The sequence below is a fragment of the Centruroides sculpturatus genome, unplaced genomic scaffold (genome assembly GCF_000671375.1).
Source record: "Centruroides sculpturatus isolate CEXI.00-Female unplaced genomic scaffold, Cexi_2.0 scaffold28, whole genome shotgun sequence".
Classification (NCBI taxonomy): Eukaryota; Metazoa; Arthropoda; class Arachnida; order Scorpiones; family Buthidae; genus Centruroides; species Centruroides sculpturatus.
The window spans coordinates 1364675-1383861 of record NW_019384448.1 but is presented as its reverse complement, the minus strand read 5'-3'; the positions used below and the strand labels follow the sequence as shown (position 1 = coordinate 1383861).

General features: G+C 28.5%; 1 protein-coding gene across 1 annotated transcript in view; it reads right to left on the bottom strand.

Annotated features, from left to right (window-relative positions):
• LOC111620504 (focal adhesion kinase 1-like) overlaps positions 1-19187 on the bottom strand; it is a 98055-nt gene that overhangs the window by 25361 nt on the left and 53507 nt on the right. Inside the window, exons 19-23 of the mRNA XM_023362426.1 lie at positions 12475-12495; positions 9716-9920; positions 6192-6271; positions 5389-5420; positions 4336-4530 (exon numbers count right to left, since the gene is read on the bottom strand). Coding sequence (XP_023218194.1) covers positions 4336-4530; positions 5389-5420; positions 6192-6271; positions 9716-9920; positions 12475-12495 — 533 coding nt within the window. The remainder of the gene's footprint in view (positions 1-4335; positions 4531-5388; positions 5421-6191; positions 6272-9715; positions 9921-12474; positions 12496-19187) is intronic.

Here is a 19187-nt window from a genome sequence, read left to right as displayed (position 1 = left end):
TAAATCTATACTGTGGAATGTTACTACTGGCATTGAGCTATTATAAGATATTTTTTAAGCAAATGCGAGATCTGTTGCTTTTTAGTAAATTCTAGTTTAATAATCTAAAAGACACTCCCTTTTTGATCATTAAATTAATTCTTTATTTCAATTAAAAAAAGACTGTTACTTTTTTGCATCTGAACTGTTCAAATGCTTTCAGTTTTTTAAAGCCAATCACCTACTATATATTGCAAAAACTTTTGTACAAGAAAATAAAAACAAGTGCAGTAAAACCTTTCTTAAGTGAACAGTTAGATAATTTCCCTTTAAAATGCCACAAGTTATGTTATTTGAATATTAAATAAGTAAACATATCTTATGTAAACAATTCCCACAAGTGAAGCATTCCAATTTTCCCCCCTGATGATCTTGTACACTTTATAAGTTATCAGTTGTATTTCCCTAATTATTCCCTAACAATAATAAGTGCTTAGTTAATTTCCTGTTGTCAAATTTTACTACTAGAAGAAAGTTAAATAAATATGTAATCCAACACCTTATTTTTCGCTGAGAGATTATTTTTAATTAAAACAAACGTTTTCGATCCATTCATTGGATCATCCTCAGGCTAAATAGAACACTTCATAAATAGAACTACTCGTTTAAATATTCAAAAATACAAATAAACCGATAACATAAAAATAAATAATACTTGTAAATAATACAAATATTCAAAATAAATAACATAATATCATTACTAAATAATAATATCGTCTGCCTAACTATATAGAGCTTATTATTTCATACTAAATTTCCTGCGCTTTTTTTAAGCTTTTAACCGCAAACTTCCAAGCGGAAGGAAGACCCTCCGCAACTCTTGCGTTAATACATTTTTCTTCAAGTTTGCTTCTATAGATTTCTATCTTTTCAGCTGTTCTTGCGGAGGGTCTTCCTTCCGCTTGGAAGTTTGTGGTTAAAAGCTTAAAAAAAGCGCAGGAAATTTAGTATGAAATAATAAGCTCTATATAGTTAGGCAGACGATATTATTATTTAGTAATGATATTATGTTATTTATTTTGAATATTTGTATTATTTACAAGTATTATTTATTTTTATGTTATCGGTTTATTTGTATTTTTGAATATTTAAACGAGTAGTTCTATTTATGAAGTGTTCTATTTAGCCTGAGGATGATCCAATGAATGGATCGAAAACGTTTGTTTTAATTAAAAATAATCTCTCAGCGAAAAATAAGGTGTTGGATTACATATTTAATTGTTTTCTGCTGGGTATAGTTGTGGTTTATGAAAGTTAAGTAAACAAAACTAGCAAGAATGAAGAATTTTCTAGAAGTCATAGAAGTGAAAGATAAAAAACAGTTGGTGCTTATCACATTTTAGCAACAGTTTGTTATTTGTATTGGGTTAATCAAAAAATATGATCAGTTTTTCCTGTAAGATGGCTGTAGTAGTGTTTAGTCGTATGGTGACAGTTATCATATCAGCACGCATTTAAAAAATAAAAAGTTATCAAAATTGGTAAATTTTTGTGTAGTTATTTTAATATTAAAGATGGAAGAAAAAAAAGGCAACATTTTGGCATATTATGCTTTATTATTTCAAGAAAGGTAAAAGAAAACGAAAATGATTTGTGCAGTGTATGGAAAAAGTGCTTTGGCTGATCAAATATGTCAAAAGTGGTTTGCAAAATTTTGTGCTGGAGATTTCTTGATGGATGATGCTTCACTGTTGGGTAGACTAAGTTTAAGTTAATAGCAATCAAATTGAGATATTAATTGAGAACAGTCAATGTTATACCATGCAGACAGCCAGCTGACATACTCAAAATATCCAAATCAAACCTTAAAAATCATTTGCATCAGCTTGGTTATGTTAATCACTTTGAAGTTTTGGTTCCACACATGTTAAGCAAAAAAAAAAAAACTTTGACTGTATTTCTGCATGTGATTTTCTATTTAAATATGACAAGAACATTCCATTTTTAAAACAAACCATGATAGGCAATGAAAAGTGGATACTTTACAATACTGTAGAATGGAAGAGATTGTGGGGCAAGCAAAATGAACCATTACCAACTACACCAAAGGCCAGTTAGTCTTCATGTAATGATGCTGATGATGAAGTAAATGGTGAGATTGAGTATCCTTTGTTATGATAGAAAACCTAATGATCAATTCCAGTAAATATTTCTTTCAATAAAAGCAACTGAAAGCAGCACTTGGCAAAAAGCATCTGGAATTAGTCAACAGAAAATTATAATCATCTATCAAGATAATGCAAGACTGCATGTTTCATTGATGATCAGGCAAAACTTGCATCTTGGTTGGGAAATTCTGATTCATCTGCTATATTCACCAGACACTGCACCTTCAGATTTTCATATATTTTGGTCTTTACCTGTAAAAAAGCACCTGGAATGGTTCTGTGCTCGAAAAGATAAAAAGTTTTGGGAGGAGAGAATTATAAAGTTGCCTGAAAAATGGCAGAAGGTAGTGGAACAAAACAGTTAATACATTGTTCAATAAAGTTATTGATAAAAATGAAAAATCTCTCTCTTATTTTTACTTAAAAACCAAATTAACTTTATGGTAACCCAATACTTATGAATGAAGTGTTATTCACCATATATAAAACAAATCAAGATGCCATGACTTGTCAATACAATGACAATTTATTGATGATTTAAAAGAAAAATTTCTTTCATCATCTTGTAGCACTGAGTCTGAGGTTCTATGCTATAGAAACAATCTTTCTCCAACTGCTGTCTGTTATAATGATTCTCGTGTTAAATATTCTTAATACCTTTAGGTCTTCTTCCTTCTCCAGCCATCTTCTTTGTAGCTGTCTTTGGGATCAGATTCCTTCCATTGTTTGGTTATAGACAAATTTTGACAGATAGCCTGTGTGCATTATTTCAACATAATCCAGCAATCTAATTTGACTGGCTTAAAATTTTCTGTTATATATGTCACACTGTACAGTTGATATATTTCTGTGAAATGGGGACAACAAGAAAGTAAGATGAAAAATACCTATAGCATTTTGAAAACACAAGTCTACAAAAAATTTTTGGTCCTGTCTAGAATGATGAATGGGGAAAAAATACATGCTTATATATGTCCTAATTTTACACTCAAAAAAGACAAAATAGGACACTAACAAAAAGTAAGAGAAGAAGGAGTTCTGATTTTGACCTGAAATGGTGACAGTCAAAGAGAAAGTAAATTGTGTCACTAACAGAACCTTTAAATAAGTAAAATAAATCAATTCTAAATTGATAAAACTATTACTTAAAAAATGTTAAGTTAGGCTCTCAACTGTAATTTACTGTATAGTTTTAATATTTGTACATTTTCAGTCATTAAAGTACAAAACTTCACAAACTTTGGAGCACCTGTATTATTCCATTCCCATTATATATATAATAATTTTTTTCAACAGATTCAATAAATTTGTTGTTTGTTTAAACACTGTAAAATAGAATTGCCATTTGAATTGATAATACCAGAAAATATTATGTAATGAAATAAATAACATTCATATTTTATGAAATAAATTTTGTTTTCATAAAACTTAATGCATTGCATTAAGTTTTATGAAGTTTTATGAATATTCTACAGTTTTTTTATGCTATGATACACAATATGCTTACTTTCATGTTAAATACATTCAGTTAGTAAAAATTGAATTTTTTTTGCATGGATGAAAATTATAACAACAAACTAAAAATAAACCATGTGAGTGAGAAAAACTAGAATAAATATTCAATTTTGATAGATATAACTTAAATTTATAATGTATACTCATAAATATCCAATCATAAAATAAAGCATTTAATTTATATCAAATTTTTTTTAAATAAAAAAATTTTATTTTTTTGGTTTTCATTAAATGAGGTTTTAGTTTCAAAATTATTCTGTTTAAGAAAAACATATCAATAAAACAGAAAAAGGAATTGAAAATTTAATAAATATCTATGAATTATTGCTACTAGTTAAAAAAAAATAACAAAAGAATCAATTTCCCTTGTTTAAATTATGATGAAATTTCAAAATGTTTTCAAAAAATAGAATTCTGAATAAGGTTTATAAATTTGCACAACACAGGTATAAACAAATTTATAATAATTTTATATAAAATTTTTGAACATGACTTTATATTCTCAAAATCTATGTATTCTTCCTAAAGTATATTATTTAATAAAATAAAACTGTTGCATTGTATCAAAATTAAGCATGCATAGCTTAAAAGGGCTGGCAGTTTTGGTCCAGACCTGGTTGGTTGCCAGTAGCCCCTTCCTGCCTGAGTTGGGTGTGTCGTTGCAGCTCTGTACCGTAAAAGTGTTGGCTGGTGATGCGGGTGCAACATAAGCCCATGCGGGAGGCATGTTATCTGCATTTTCTTGTATCAATTGAGCAAGTATTTCGGGGTTCTGTGCTACAATGTATGTTGACGGTGCTACAGAATTTGATGTTGAAGTTGGTGGTGGTGTAACGGTTCCTCCTCGATCAAAATAATGTCTTGAAGGCTAAAACAAAAAAATGTATATTATGGAATTGTAATTAATACATTTAATAAACGAATTTGAATATGTTGATATGATTTGAAGTATGGTAGCATTAACATAGGAAAATTTATTTTGAATTAAAATTGTTTTTGTACAAAATTAGAGTAAATCTAAGCTTCCAAGAGAAATTTATATTTCTATACTCTGATCAATAAAATGAATTATAGAATATCAGATATTTTATAGGACAGAACTGTCATTAGTTTTATTTTAAATTATTAGAGTAGGTTTTTATTATTTTTTAATGAATTGGAAATCAATATTTAAACAGAAATTTACAAGTCAATTAAAATTTTCTATTTTAATACTATATATTTTATTTTCAAATTTACATTGTATTTTAGCATTACTATACCAAAAATCAAGGTATTTCAATTTTTCCTCAATTAAATATACATTAGAGTAAACAGTATAGTTATTAGCCATCAGACAGTAATTGGCCATCAAATTTAGACATGTTTGATAGGAGTTCTATAAAAGCTATTCTGGAAATATTGCATTGATGTATTACCCTGTTATGTCATAGAATTTTTAAAATAAAAAATTTCCTGTATCTGTATACACAATGCCAATAACTGTACCACTTACCCTATCACATAATTCCATAAAAATCATTTTAAATGTTTTTACTAATAATTCTTGATAAATCTATAATTAACAATACTTTTTATAATTATGACTATTTCTAATTGATATTTTTAAATCTTAGTCAATTTAATATAAATTCTAATAGCTCAAATGTAAAACATAATTACATCAAATAAAATAATGTAAATCTTTAAAAATCATAATTTATATGTTGAAATAAAGAATTCTTACTTTTGGGGGCGGTTCATCAGATCCTGAAGATCCTAAAAATAATAACGAATACTTAAGTAAAGTTATTTTAAATAATAAATACAGCATGTGTGTAGTTATGGTGAGTTTCAAATTGTTATAACATTGAAAGACTTGAGACAAATTCCAAATTGAAGAACAACTCTCAAAAGTTTTTTAAATGATGTTTGTTGTAAATGGGGCAAGCTTGCCAGGCTATGACAAATCAAATGTATCAGTTAAGATGATGACTGTCTGTTAAACACAATGCATTCTTTGCCAAATTTGAATCTAACTCCTGTGAATCTTTCAGCAAGGATAGTGATCCTTTGCACTTTTCCGACATTATTTGGAAGATCATTTATGACATTTCCACAATGATAGATTGAATGAATAGATTGAAAAGCATGGCCACCATGCTCTCTTTATTTCACAACTTTGGACTGATATTGGCAAACAATGTACAGAATGTGCTTTAATAATATTATACACTTGAATCAATGATCACAAAATTATTTTCTTCTTTCATCATACTTGATTTTCTTGTTCATGTATGGGGAAAAAATGAAGCACCAACTAAAAGTCTGCAGGAAAATCACTGGAGCTCAACTCACATTGAACTCCATTAAACATGTTAAGAATTTTGAGAGTTTCTCTTTAATTTAGTGCATATTTGATATCTGTATTATATTTGTTTACAAGAATGTAGCAATTTGAAACATCACAATTTATGGACACACTGTATATAGTTCACATTTCAATTTTTCTGATCTAGAATAAAAGAGAAGAAAATAAAAAAGACCCACCCCAAGACATTGCTTGAACACGTCGATTATCTCTTCTCATTACATCTTCCATTTGTCTTCTTTCTTCTTCTAATATTTCTCTATAAAAATATATTTTTATATTTAAATATAATAGCTGTTAACTATATTATTTTTTAAATTACATAAAATATTATATATAGATATATTGCAAACAGTATATCAGACAATTCAGCATAATTTTATGTGTGTATGTATGTGTAAAATACTTGTGTGACAATAACATAAGTTTGCTATATTGATGATCATATTAGATTATATTATTTATTGAACAAATTGCAACTACAGTAAAACTTTTCTAACTGGAACATCTGTAACTTAAATATTTCCTTAACTCAAAGAAAATGAAGCACTTGATAGGTCTCAATGAAATAGCATAGGGATTTAATGTCTTCAACTTGAATTTCCTTAACTCCAATCTACTCCAAGTTGAAGTTCAATTTCCTTTATTCTATCCAAAGTGATCCTAATTATTGGGTTTTCAATTTTCAGACAGTTCTCTACAGATGATTCAAGTTAGAGCTTGAATCATCTGTAACTTGAAAGTTTTTCCAGTCCCTTGAAACTTTAAGTCAAAGAAAGTTTTACTGTATATTCTTTTTTCTATTATGAGACAATTACAAAATTAACATATGTTAAGTTCAATTATTTGAATAAACTGATAGATGTACAAATTATATCCAGTATGAAATAACAATTCATAATAGATACAAAGCAGCATTTTCATTCTTACTTTTTGACTACTATGGCTGAATGTTAAATAAAATTCTGAAAAATGTAATTCAAGGCAATTCTAAAATTTGTTTACCCACTAAAACTATAAAATTTAGCAATGAGTTGCATAACTTTCCTGGCAAAAAAATTTAAAATTGTGGTGGTGCCAACTGTTATGCTATTTTATTTAAAACTTCTCTACCCTTATGATAATATATATCATTATAAAATGGCAAAAAACTTAATTTTGAGGGTAGAGATGATTTTTATAAAAATTTTAAATGCTAATAATGAGTAAAATCTTCATTAAGTCCAACCCTAGTTAAGATACAACACAAGATAACCAACCCTCTATCCCCCACCCTCTTGATCTTTGACCACCAAAATTTAATAGCATCAATCTCCTTAATATATCATACAAATCTCCTTATAAAATTTCAGAAATTTTCAACAAAAGAGAGGAATTATTAAGCTTCAAAGTGGATGAACAAAAACAAAATTATACTCCCAGTACTCACTAACATCCACACACACACACACACACACACACAGAAAAATCCCCAAAATTTTTAAAATTTCACAACATTTCAAGGTCCTGAGTCCAAAACTGTAAAAATCTTGGGGGATCATTTTTTGACCAATCACCATATTTTCCCTCTATTATATATAACAACTGGAAAAGTAATATGAGTTAGAAAGAAGAGAGGGAGAGAAAAAAATCACCAATGCTATCAAAGCTTTAGGAATCAAAACTTGTATTAGAAAAACATTTTTGAAACCACTCTGTCCCATCATCAGTCCAAAATATTATAAAAAAGGAAATTCAAACAAGAATATCTAGCATTTTCTCATTGAATGTCTTTAATAAGTTCAAATTAATAAACAGTTTTTAAATAAATCAAAACTTTCTGATTTAAATAAGTATATGTAAAAATACCAGTTTTAACATGTAAACATCAAGTGACACATAATGTAGTTATTTAAAATCATTATCAAATATATTGTTAACAATATATCATTGTCTTTTTAGAGATAACACAATTTTTGTTTTTAGTGGATAACTATTTTGTAATGTATGGCTAACTAAATTTGTATTTTTTACAGTTTAAATATGAAGTAATGATAAAAAATACACTAAATTTCAGGACAGTTTGCCACCTATTGAAAAATGGTAAGACTTCTGTGCTGAATGTGAATTGTTACTATCCTCTTTCCATATCTTGCAAGTTTGGGTCTGCTCAGCTCAATCACCTAATGTTCAGTAATGATTTGTGAAGGCAAGTTTTGGAGGTATGTAAACATAAAGTACAAACAACACAGCAACAACAAATTTACTTTAAACTAAAGAAAAGTACCAAAGAAACTCAAGAAATGTTAGTGTTACTTTGGGGAGATGCTACAGTGATCTTCAAGACAAAATATTAATGGTTTGAATGATTTCACAAAAAATATGAGTTGGTTGAAGACAATGAAAAAAAGTTGATCCTCCTCAACATCAAAGACCATAAAATGTCAAAAAAAGTCAGTCGAATGATGTGATCAAACAGATCATTGACTATTCAGTAAATTTCCGATGATCTGAACATCTCATACAGTTCAGTTCAAAGCATTTTAACTATATTTGAACATGAGGTGAGTATGAACTTTATCCCACACATTTGAACTCCCAAACAGAAGGAAAAGCATTTCTTAATTTCATTGGAGTTGAATGATTGTTTTGTTTCAGATGAGAACTTTTGAGAAGTGTCATCACAGAAGATGAGTCATGGCTGTATAGTTACAATCCTGAGACCAAGATTCAGAGTTCTCATTGGAAATCATCATCTCCCCAGGCAAAAAAAGGATTGCCAATCAAGGTCCAACATCAAAGTAGTGACGATCATTTTTTCAATCCAGAAGAAATTGCTCAAGCAGAATTTGTACCTAAAGAAACACTATAAAGGAGCAGTAGAACATTTGTGAAACATTGTGCACAGAAAAAGACCAGAGAAATGAGCAAAAGGTTTCATTTGCCACCGTTATAACATTCACTACCACACATACTTGTCATGTGGCAATTTTTGTCTAATAAAAACACTGTATTCACTAGACTTGGCATCAAGCGCCTTCTGATTCTTTCCCAAAGTTCAGCAGACAATAAAGGGAAAGTATTTTCAGACAATCTGAAATTATAGCAGCCACAACAGCCAAATTAAAGTACTAACAAAGAAAGACTTTCAGTAGTGTCTTGAGAAGTAACAAGCACACTGGAGTAAGTATTGCAAGCAGAGGCATGGGTGTCTGCAGAAAATTCTACAGGGGAAGGCAAAGCATGGAGACAAAGAATTTCATCAACAAATTTTTATTTAATTGTTTAATTTTTTTGGATTTTTTTTTCACAAACGGATAAAAGAATAGAGTACTACATCAACACAAAAAGACAGACAATGTCCCATGGGTGAGGGTATAAGGTTACATATATCATTCAGTTTTATAATTATAATGTGTGGAATTTTTAATTAATCTGAGGGAATGCTCCATTTGCCCCCTCTGTGGACACCTATAAGCAGAGAAGATTAATTTGAGGGAATTAACTGCAAGTTTCATGTAGTCATTATTTTATTTTTCCAACATTAACCATATTTTTTGATCACCTCACATATATATTAACTATTAAATTACTTAATTACTACTTTTAAGTTTGAGTTTTAAGAAATAAGGAAATTTAAGAACTAAAATGATTTTTTTTTTACTTTAATTCTTAATGATTATATTAATTTTCTATTTCTTAAGAGTAATAAATTATTAAATACCTCAATACATGTTTGATTTCCTTAAAACTAGGACGTTTAGATGGCTCATATGACCAACACTGTGACATTAAACTATATAATCGAGGTGGACAATGAGAGGGTAAAGGTAGCCGTTCACCATTTTCAATTCTTCCAATTACATCATTATTTTTCACACCTTGGAATGGTTTTACACCCATCATCAAAATTTCCCACATACAGACACCTTTAAAAAATATATATTAAATAATATTTATATGATAATTTTGTTGATAATTTGTTTACAAATTTAATTAACGGAGTTTAGGAGTTTTCAGGTAAAAGTAATTAAAATAAAAACAACATTAAACAAAATGATATAAATAAAAATGAAATTTAGTAACACTTTTCATCTCATAATGAGTGATTATTAGTCTTAATAATATATACAACTGATTCAATTAATATTGCCAAAAGATCTGCGGGATTATTTATTGAGCTAGCTGGATAACCCAACAAATAATCCAGTAATTGTTTAGGATTATTTGCAGAATTACTCATATCTCAATTAAATCTAATCATATGGAAAATTTAACATAATTAATGGATAATTCTAATTTTTATATAGTAACTTTGGATACAGTTCTGATATTTGTAAAAAACTATGTCATCTCTTTCATATGAATCCAATTATTACCTAGATTATTAATCAAACAACATTTTAAAATTAAGTAACATCCAGAAAAACTGGAAAGTTTGTTATTGTAACAGTTATAGTAATATTAGTAGTAAAGATTGATATGCCTTCCTACTATGATACACAATTCAGAAAGCTAGACAATAAAAGACATTATAAACAAGTAGATAATTTGAAATGTTTTTCTGGAAAATAATGTTATAAAGTCATGAGTTAGATAATGAACAAATCTCTCAATATCTCAAAAAATTATATGATTGCAAGTGGTTGATTTCTCAACCACTTGCAATCATATGAATTATAAACAGATTTTACAATTTTTCAACAATGCATTTTAGACATTTTAAAATTTGTTTTTTAATTAAGTTAAAGATTATAGAAACATCAAATTACAATATGCTTTGTGCTTAGTTTCAATTTGGAGAAAAGCTAACAAAAACAAAAACCAAAAGAAAATTTCTATTTATGCATTAATTCTGTTTTCCAAAAATTCTGCATTTTTTTTGGAAAAAATGAAGACTGTCCATTTATAAAAAACAAATTAAAATACTGTAATGTCTATTGTTAGTTTTCAAGAGAGATTTTATTGTGGTTTACAACTATATTCTCACTGGTTACATATTATACAACTCCTTTCCAAAAGTTTAGAAACATTTCAATCAATGATCAACTGCCTGTATTACTGCATCATAACATTAAGAATATAAGCTTTTAATGAAAATGTTAGCTTTATTGAAATTATATGCATGCTTTATTAAAATTTTTCATAAGCATTTCTCTTGAAATAATTTCACTTAGAGCTATTGTTATAATCTAGGTTGAGTTCATGTTTCAAATAGAAACATTGGTAATGAGTTGCAAAAGTTTAGAAACATGTGAATAAAACATTTAAGTATGCAAGCAAAAATGTGATATTAAAGCAAGAAATGCACATGTCCATATCCTATAAATTCATTTTAAAAATGGAAAAGGTGCTGAATTATTCCTTAAAGAAAAAAAAATATATTGTGGATTTATGAGAGGAAGGATTGACAAGCACATTCTCTTATCTGACTACTTCTAAACACATGTTATAAAGCTTCTGTTAATGAAACAAGTAGCATACTTTTATTTTATGATTGACATTTAGTAAAAGAATATCATCAATATGAACATCAGAGTTAAAGAATTTATTTAAAGCAGCGTTTCTCAAAGTGGGCGATAACGCCCCCTTGTGGGCACTGGAGGCTTTCAGGGGGGCAGTAGAAGGCTCAAAGAGAATTGGGGGTCGTTAAGGAAATATAGAGGGACGACGGCAGACAAATTCTATATATAAAAATTCAACGGAATATATATAAAATGTTGACATTTTATATATTTTTTATTTTTTATTGAAGGTCACAACTTGAATATTTCTAACACATTGACTTTTATTTTAGCTCAGCGTTTCTCAAAGTAAGCAATAACGCCCCCTTCTGGCGCGATGAATAGATCTATGATAGAGGCAGGGTATTGAACGGTGACCAAAGGCAAAATTGGGGCTGATAAGAGGAAACATTGCGTTTAATGGTTTCCAGATGATGAGAACAATGTACAGTAAGGGCACAAAGTGTGAGATTCATAGAAAAGTTTTCCTAAGAATATTTCCAATCCTTTTCTCACACAAGAGAAAATGGGTTAGGGGGCGTTGGGTATAACTTTATGGAACAAAGGGGGCGGTGGATCGAAAAAGTTTGAGAATCACTGATTTAAAGTTATTTAGATCTATAATAGAATGCAAGTAACCTTGGTACTCTTTTGATTTTTTAATTAAATATGTCTAATTTAACTGTTTGAGTACTTCAAATGAACAAATACATTCAGATTAACTTGATGTTATTCTATGTATTAATTTTTTTTCTATTTAGTTGTATCTAATTAATCTAGTTAGAGAATCATTTTGTGCTAGATGCACAATGATTCTCTTGAATTGGATAATTTATATTTATCATAATAATTCAGTATATATATAATTCACACACACATATACATATATATATATATATTCAAAGATATAATTTATGTTATTTAAAAATTTTAAAAAATATATTTCAAGGAATACAATATAAAATCAAGTATTTATTACCAAACATCCATACATCACTTGCTGTAGTGAAACGGCGAAAATTAATAGATTCGGGTGCCATCCACTTAATTGGTAATTTTCCTTTTGAAGCTTTATAATAAGATTGATCTTCTACCCATCTTGATAATCCAAAATCACCCAATTTAACACAGTCGTGAGCAGAGACAAGAACATTACGTGCTGCAATATCCCTAATAAAATGCAATAATCATTTTTGTATAATATAACCTTAATAAAATTTATCATTATTTATCTATTTATCTTTAAGTATAACTAATATTAACAGTGTTATTAATTTAATCCTATATTTATAGTAGTAATATTAATATTAAATATATTTTAATAATGAAATATTAATGTTAAAACTTAAACTGCAATTGTAAAAAATTATTACTACTACTGATTCTAAAATTTTTAAATGTGCACTTATCATTAATAAAAATGCTACTATTATCTGTTAACTAGTAATAAACAAAATTCATATTTTAATGATAACAGCAAAAACTAAAAGTCCATTAAAATAGTTCTAATCATCAATATTTTTACTAATATGGGTGTACTGTACATGCCCAGTCCTCTTGAGAAATTCTATTTAACATTACAGCAATTGGAAATGGAACATTATTCTTCTCAGAGAAAACTTTCAAAAAATTAAAAAAATCCAACAAGCTGCTTAATTTTCCTAGTAACATTTAGTGGTGCCATCTGTTATGATACTTAATTTAAAATATAAAAAGTTTTTTTAATAATTATAAAATGGCAAAATAAGTTAATTTTGAGGTTAAGGATGGGTTTTATAAAATATAGTAAATGTTAATAAGTAAAATTGACATTAAGTCCAACCCTACTCAAGATATGACCTTTGACCACCAAAATTTAATAGCATCAATCTCTCTAATACACAAACCTCACTAAAAAATTTCAGAAATTTTCAACAAAAGGCACAGGTTTTATTAAGCTTTAAAGAGGATGAAAAAATTGTGCTTCATACCATACATAGAGAAAAAAAACCCCTGAATTTTTTTGCATTTCTTGATGTTTCGAGATCCCTAGTTCAAAAATGTAAAAATCTAGGGGGTGCAACTTTTTTGACTGATTGGCATACTTTCCCTGTGTTATATATAGCAGAGTTGAGAAAGTAATAATCTACAAATAGATTGTTATTTTATGTCTATCTGTATACCATTACATAAAATATAATTTTATCTCATTTAGCTTTAATTGAATTTTCCTGAAATAAAATAAAAATAAAATCACATTTACTCTTAGTCTGTCAAAGAAAAAAAATTGGTCCATCAATTCTGTTTATAAATAGCATCAGAATAAAACTATTTCATATTTATATGAGAAATCTAATAAACAGAACTATCTTCCCAAATAATAAAACATATGCAGATATCTTACCTACTACATTCTAGCTTGTCTGATGCTGTATAATTAAACTTACTAACAAAGATCTTTATAAACAACTAAATTTTCCTACTTAAATGGCTCATTTATGTGAGGGGCTAGCCTGGGATATGGAGTTCATAAAACTTGTGTACCGCTTTCACCAGCTGATCGTGAGAATGGCCCTTGGATTGTCTAAAAAGGATGGTTTTTCTACCAAAGAAATTGAGTGTGGTGGGACTTAGTTATGAAGTAAAATAAGGCGGAGAGAGATAATCGCGTGATCACCCTTCTCCTCATCAGGTTCCCGACATCAGTTAATCTTATTTTAATGCGGATTAATACGTGTAACCAAGGAATTGTGAGTATGAGGAAGGCAAGTATTTAACGTAGGCATAACTGTGGATATCTATCATTAAACAGGCCATATTTATATAATAAAACTAAAATATTTAATAAAACAAAAGTATCAAAGAATATACAAATGAAATGAATCACAAATTATATGTATACCTAAATCACGATTAACTAAAATAAACCTAACAATCCTATCTTAAATCTAATGCATGAGAGAGTGTTCACATCGATCTGAATTGTTTATACTACCTTCACAATTCTTTCTAATAATTTTCACGTATGGAAGGAGAGTCTTCTTAACTATGGAAAATCTTCATTTTCTCTTCTATGATATTCTTTGTATGGATCACTTCATTCAATATGTATGGTGAACTGCACTATATTGTATGATGGCCGGCCTCGAATGGCAGATGATCATGTGCACGCCAGCCTCAAATAGCAGACTTTTCATATGACGGACTCATCGTAAAACGGACTCTCTACATTGTATGGAGAACTCTGAATAGTATGACAAACTCCTTGAATGGCAGGAAAAATCTCTTTTTATATTGGCTTCCTCAGATGACCAAGTAACATGTGCAGAGGCTGTATTTTTGACTCATCTCATGAATCGGCCATAGGAAAGGAAATAAACTTCCTTTTTAAAATGAAAGTACTCTTGACATTCACTCTTTTGAAAATTCATTGAAGTTAAAAAGTTACAAAAATTTACTTTCTATTAATTTTAAATTGTTCTCTCTTATTTTCTTAATAAATTGACTTCCTCCTAATTCTAGATCTCACATTTATAAATTCTATCTTTTACATGTATTAGAAAATGATCAATACAGACTTAAATGAGATAAACCTATTCCAATTAATAAAACTGAACAGCAATAAACATGACATTATTTGAGTTAACAAAAACTTCTTAGAACTACTTTTATAATTGATATTGCAAATTCCACTATGTCAAAATCATAAATAAAAAAAATCAAAATTTGAAACAAAAATTTGATGAATCTGGCAGAAAAAATAAGTTTGTCATAAATATATGATTATAGACAATATTTCATTCATCATTGTTTTTATTATGAAAGTTTTATCTTAATATCAGTGATGGTTTAAGGATTTTAATTTCATTGTAAATAAATGCTTATAAACTTTAAAAATATTATTCCAATGCTTAAGCATATGACTATTATGCATTTTTAAGAAAGCTTTCACTTAAAATAAAACATCATTGTTTACATTTAACAGTTAAATTTCCTTTAATTTTTGTCTCTTTCAATAGATAACATTTTTTCTATAAATTGATACAAAATACAAACATCTCAATAACTGTTGTTCTTTTCATTTTACATCTGTTTAGAAACCGTAATATCAATTTAATGACAATATTATGCAATTTATCCAAGAATCTTATATTACAAAGTTGTTAGAGAGACAGCAAACAGTTCCTAAGAACTTTGAGATGTATCTGGATATATAAATATTTCAGCTTGTTTCATTTCTATTTTGTATGAAATTCTAGATAAACCTATTCCAATTAATAAAACTGATAATAAAAAAGATTCCATTAAACAATTTAATGGAATCTACGACAAAAATTTAACTATTGGATGATTGTAGAAAAACTCCTAATAAGGTCATGGAAATAACCCAGGACAGACCCCCTAATAAAAAAGAGAGGTCGATGAGTCGGACAAAGAGTCATCAAGTTATCATTGAACTGTGTGTGCATAGGCCACCATTTGCCATTTGCCGCCACTATCACTGTTCCTAGTCACCGCCATTTCAAAGGACTCGTTGCCACTTCAAGATTCCCTACGTGTGAAAACTCTGAATATCATTTTATGAATTCTACAGGTATTTATCCTCGCACAAACTTAATGTGAACTCTCTCTCTCTCATTGTCAGGGTCGTAATAGTTATGTCTTATGTTATATTATCATTAGCATTGGCTAAGCATCTAGATACAGCTTGTAAATAGTCAATATCAATCAATAAATGAGTATTTTTATTATATGATAACTTGTGAAGTGTTCTTCCTCTGGTTCTCTCCTTCCATCTCCATTCTGGGTCTGAAAGTCTGCAAACGCTCAAAATAATGAGATAAGTGGCCAATCTGGTTTCTGTGTCTGTCCATAAAGACACAATGGTGTCATCCTGACGAGGCACCAAAGAGGTGCCGACCCTGCGGTCACATAACCNATATTCTCAAAATCTATGTATTCTTCCTAAAGTATATTATTTAATAAAATAAAACTGTTGCATTGTATCAAAATTAAGCATGCATAGCTTAAAAGGGCTGGCAGTTTTGGTCCAGACCTGGTTGGTTGCCAGTAGCCCCTTCCTGCCTGAGTTGGGTGTGTCGTTGCAGCTCTGTACCGTAAAAGTGTTGGCTGGTGATGCGGGTGCAACATAAGCCCATGCGGGAGGCATGTTATCTGCATTTTCTTGTATCAATTGAGCAAGTATTTCGGGGTTCTGTGCTACAATGTATGTTGACGGTGCTACAGAATTTGATGTTGAAGTTGGTGGTGGTGTAACGGTTCCTCCTCGATCAAAATAATGTCTTGAAGGCTAAAACAAAAAAATGTATATTATGGAATTGTAATTAATACATTTAATAAACGAATTTGAATATGTTGATATGATTTGAAGTATGGTAGCATTAACATAGGAAAATTTATTTTGAATTAAAATTGTTTTTGTACAAAATTAGAGTAAATCTAAGCTTCCAAGAGAAATTTATATTTCTATACTCTGATCAATAAAATGAATTATAGAATATCAGATATTTTATAGGACAGAACTGTCATTAGTTTTATTTTAAATTATTAAAGAGTAGGTTTTTATTATTTTTTAATGAATTGGAAATCAATATTTAAACAGAAATTTACAAGTCAATTAAAATTTTCTATTTTAATACTATATATTTTATTTTCAAATTTACATTGTATTTTAGCATTACTATACCAAAAATCAAGGTATTTCAATTTTTCCTCAATTAAATATACATTAGAGTAAACAGTATAGTTATTAGCCATCAGACAGTAATTGGCCATCAAATTTAGACATGTTTGATAGGAGTTCTATAAAAGCTATTCTGGAAATATTGCATTGATGTATTACCCTGTTATGTCATAGAATTTTTAAAATAAAAAATTTCCTGTATCTGTATACACAATGCCAATAACTGTACCACTTACCCTATCACATAATTCCATAAAAATCATTTTAAATGTTTTTACTAATAATTCTTGATAAATCTATAATTAACAATACTTTTTATAATTATGACTATTTCTAATTGATATTTTTAAATCTTAGTCAATTTAATATAAATTCTAATAGCTCAAATGTAAAACATAATTACATCAAATAAAATAATGTAAATCTTTAAAAATCATAATTTATATGTTGAAATAAAGAATTCTTACTTTTGGGGGCGGTTCATCAGATCCTGAAGATCCTAAAAATAATAACGAATACTTAAGTAAAGTTATTTTAAATAATAAATACAGCATGTGTGTAGTTATGGTGAGTTTCAAATTGTTATAACATTGAAAGACTTGAGACAAATTCCAAATTGAAGAACAACTCTCAAAAGTTTTTTAAATGATGTTTGTTGTAAATGGGGCAAGCTTGCCAGGCTATGACAAATCAAATGTATCAGTTAAGATGATGACTGTCTGTTAAACACAATGCATTCTTTGCCAAATTTGAATCTAACTCCTGTGAATCTTTCAGCAAGGATAGTGATCCTTTGCACTTTTCCGACATTATTTGGAAGATCATTTATGACATTTCCACAATGATAGATTGAATGAATAGATTGAAAAGCATGGCCACCATGCTCTCTTTATTTCACAACTTTGGACTGATATTGGCAAACAATGTACAGAATGTGCTTTAATAATATTATACACTTGAATCAATGATCACAAAATTATTTTCTTCTTTCATCATACTTGATTTTCTTGTTCATGTATGGGGAAAAAATGAAGCACCAACTAAAAGTCTGCAGGAAAATCACTGGAGCTCAACTCACATTGAACTCCATTAAACATGTTAAGAATTTTGAGAGTTTCTCTTTAATTTAGTGCATATTTGATATCTGTATTATATTTGTTTACAAGAATGTAGCAATTTGAAACATCACAATTTATGGACACACTGTATATAGTTCACATTTCAATTTTTCTGATCTAGAATAAAAGAGAAGAAAATAAAAAAGACCCACCCCAAGACATTGCTTGAACACGTCGATTATCTCTTCTCATTACATCTTCCATTTGTCTTCTTTCTTCTTCTAATATTTCTCTATAAAAATATATTTTTATATTTAAATATAATAGCTGTTAACTATATTATTTTTTAAATTACATAAAATATTATATATAGATATATTGCAAACAGTATATCAGACAATTCAGCATAATTTTATGTGTGTATGTATGTGTAAAATACTTGTGTGACAATAACATAAGTTTGCTATATTGATGATCATATTAGATTATATTATTTATTGAACAAATTGCAACTACAGTAAAACTTTTCTAACTGGAACATCTGTAACTTAAATATTTCCTTAACTCAAAGAAAATGAAGCACTTGATAGGTCTCAATGAAATAGCATAGGGATTTAATGTCTTCAACTTGAATTTCCTTAACTCCAATCTACTCCAAGTTGAAGTTCAATTTCCTTTATTCTATCCAAAGTGATCCTAATTATTGGGTTTTCAATTTTCAGACAGTTCTCTACAGATGATTCAAGTTAGAGCTTGAATCATCTGTAACTTGAAAGTTTTTCCAGTCCCTTGAAACTTTAAGTCAAAGAAAGTTTTACTGTATATTCTTTTTTCTATTATGAGACAATTACAAAATTAACATATGTTAAGTTCAATTATTTGAATAAACTGATAGATGTACAAATTATATCCAGTATGAAATAACAATTCATAATAGATACAAAGCAGCAT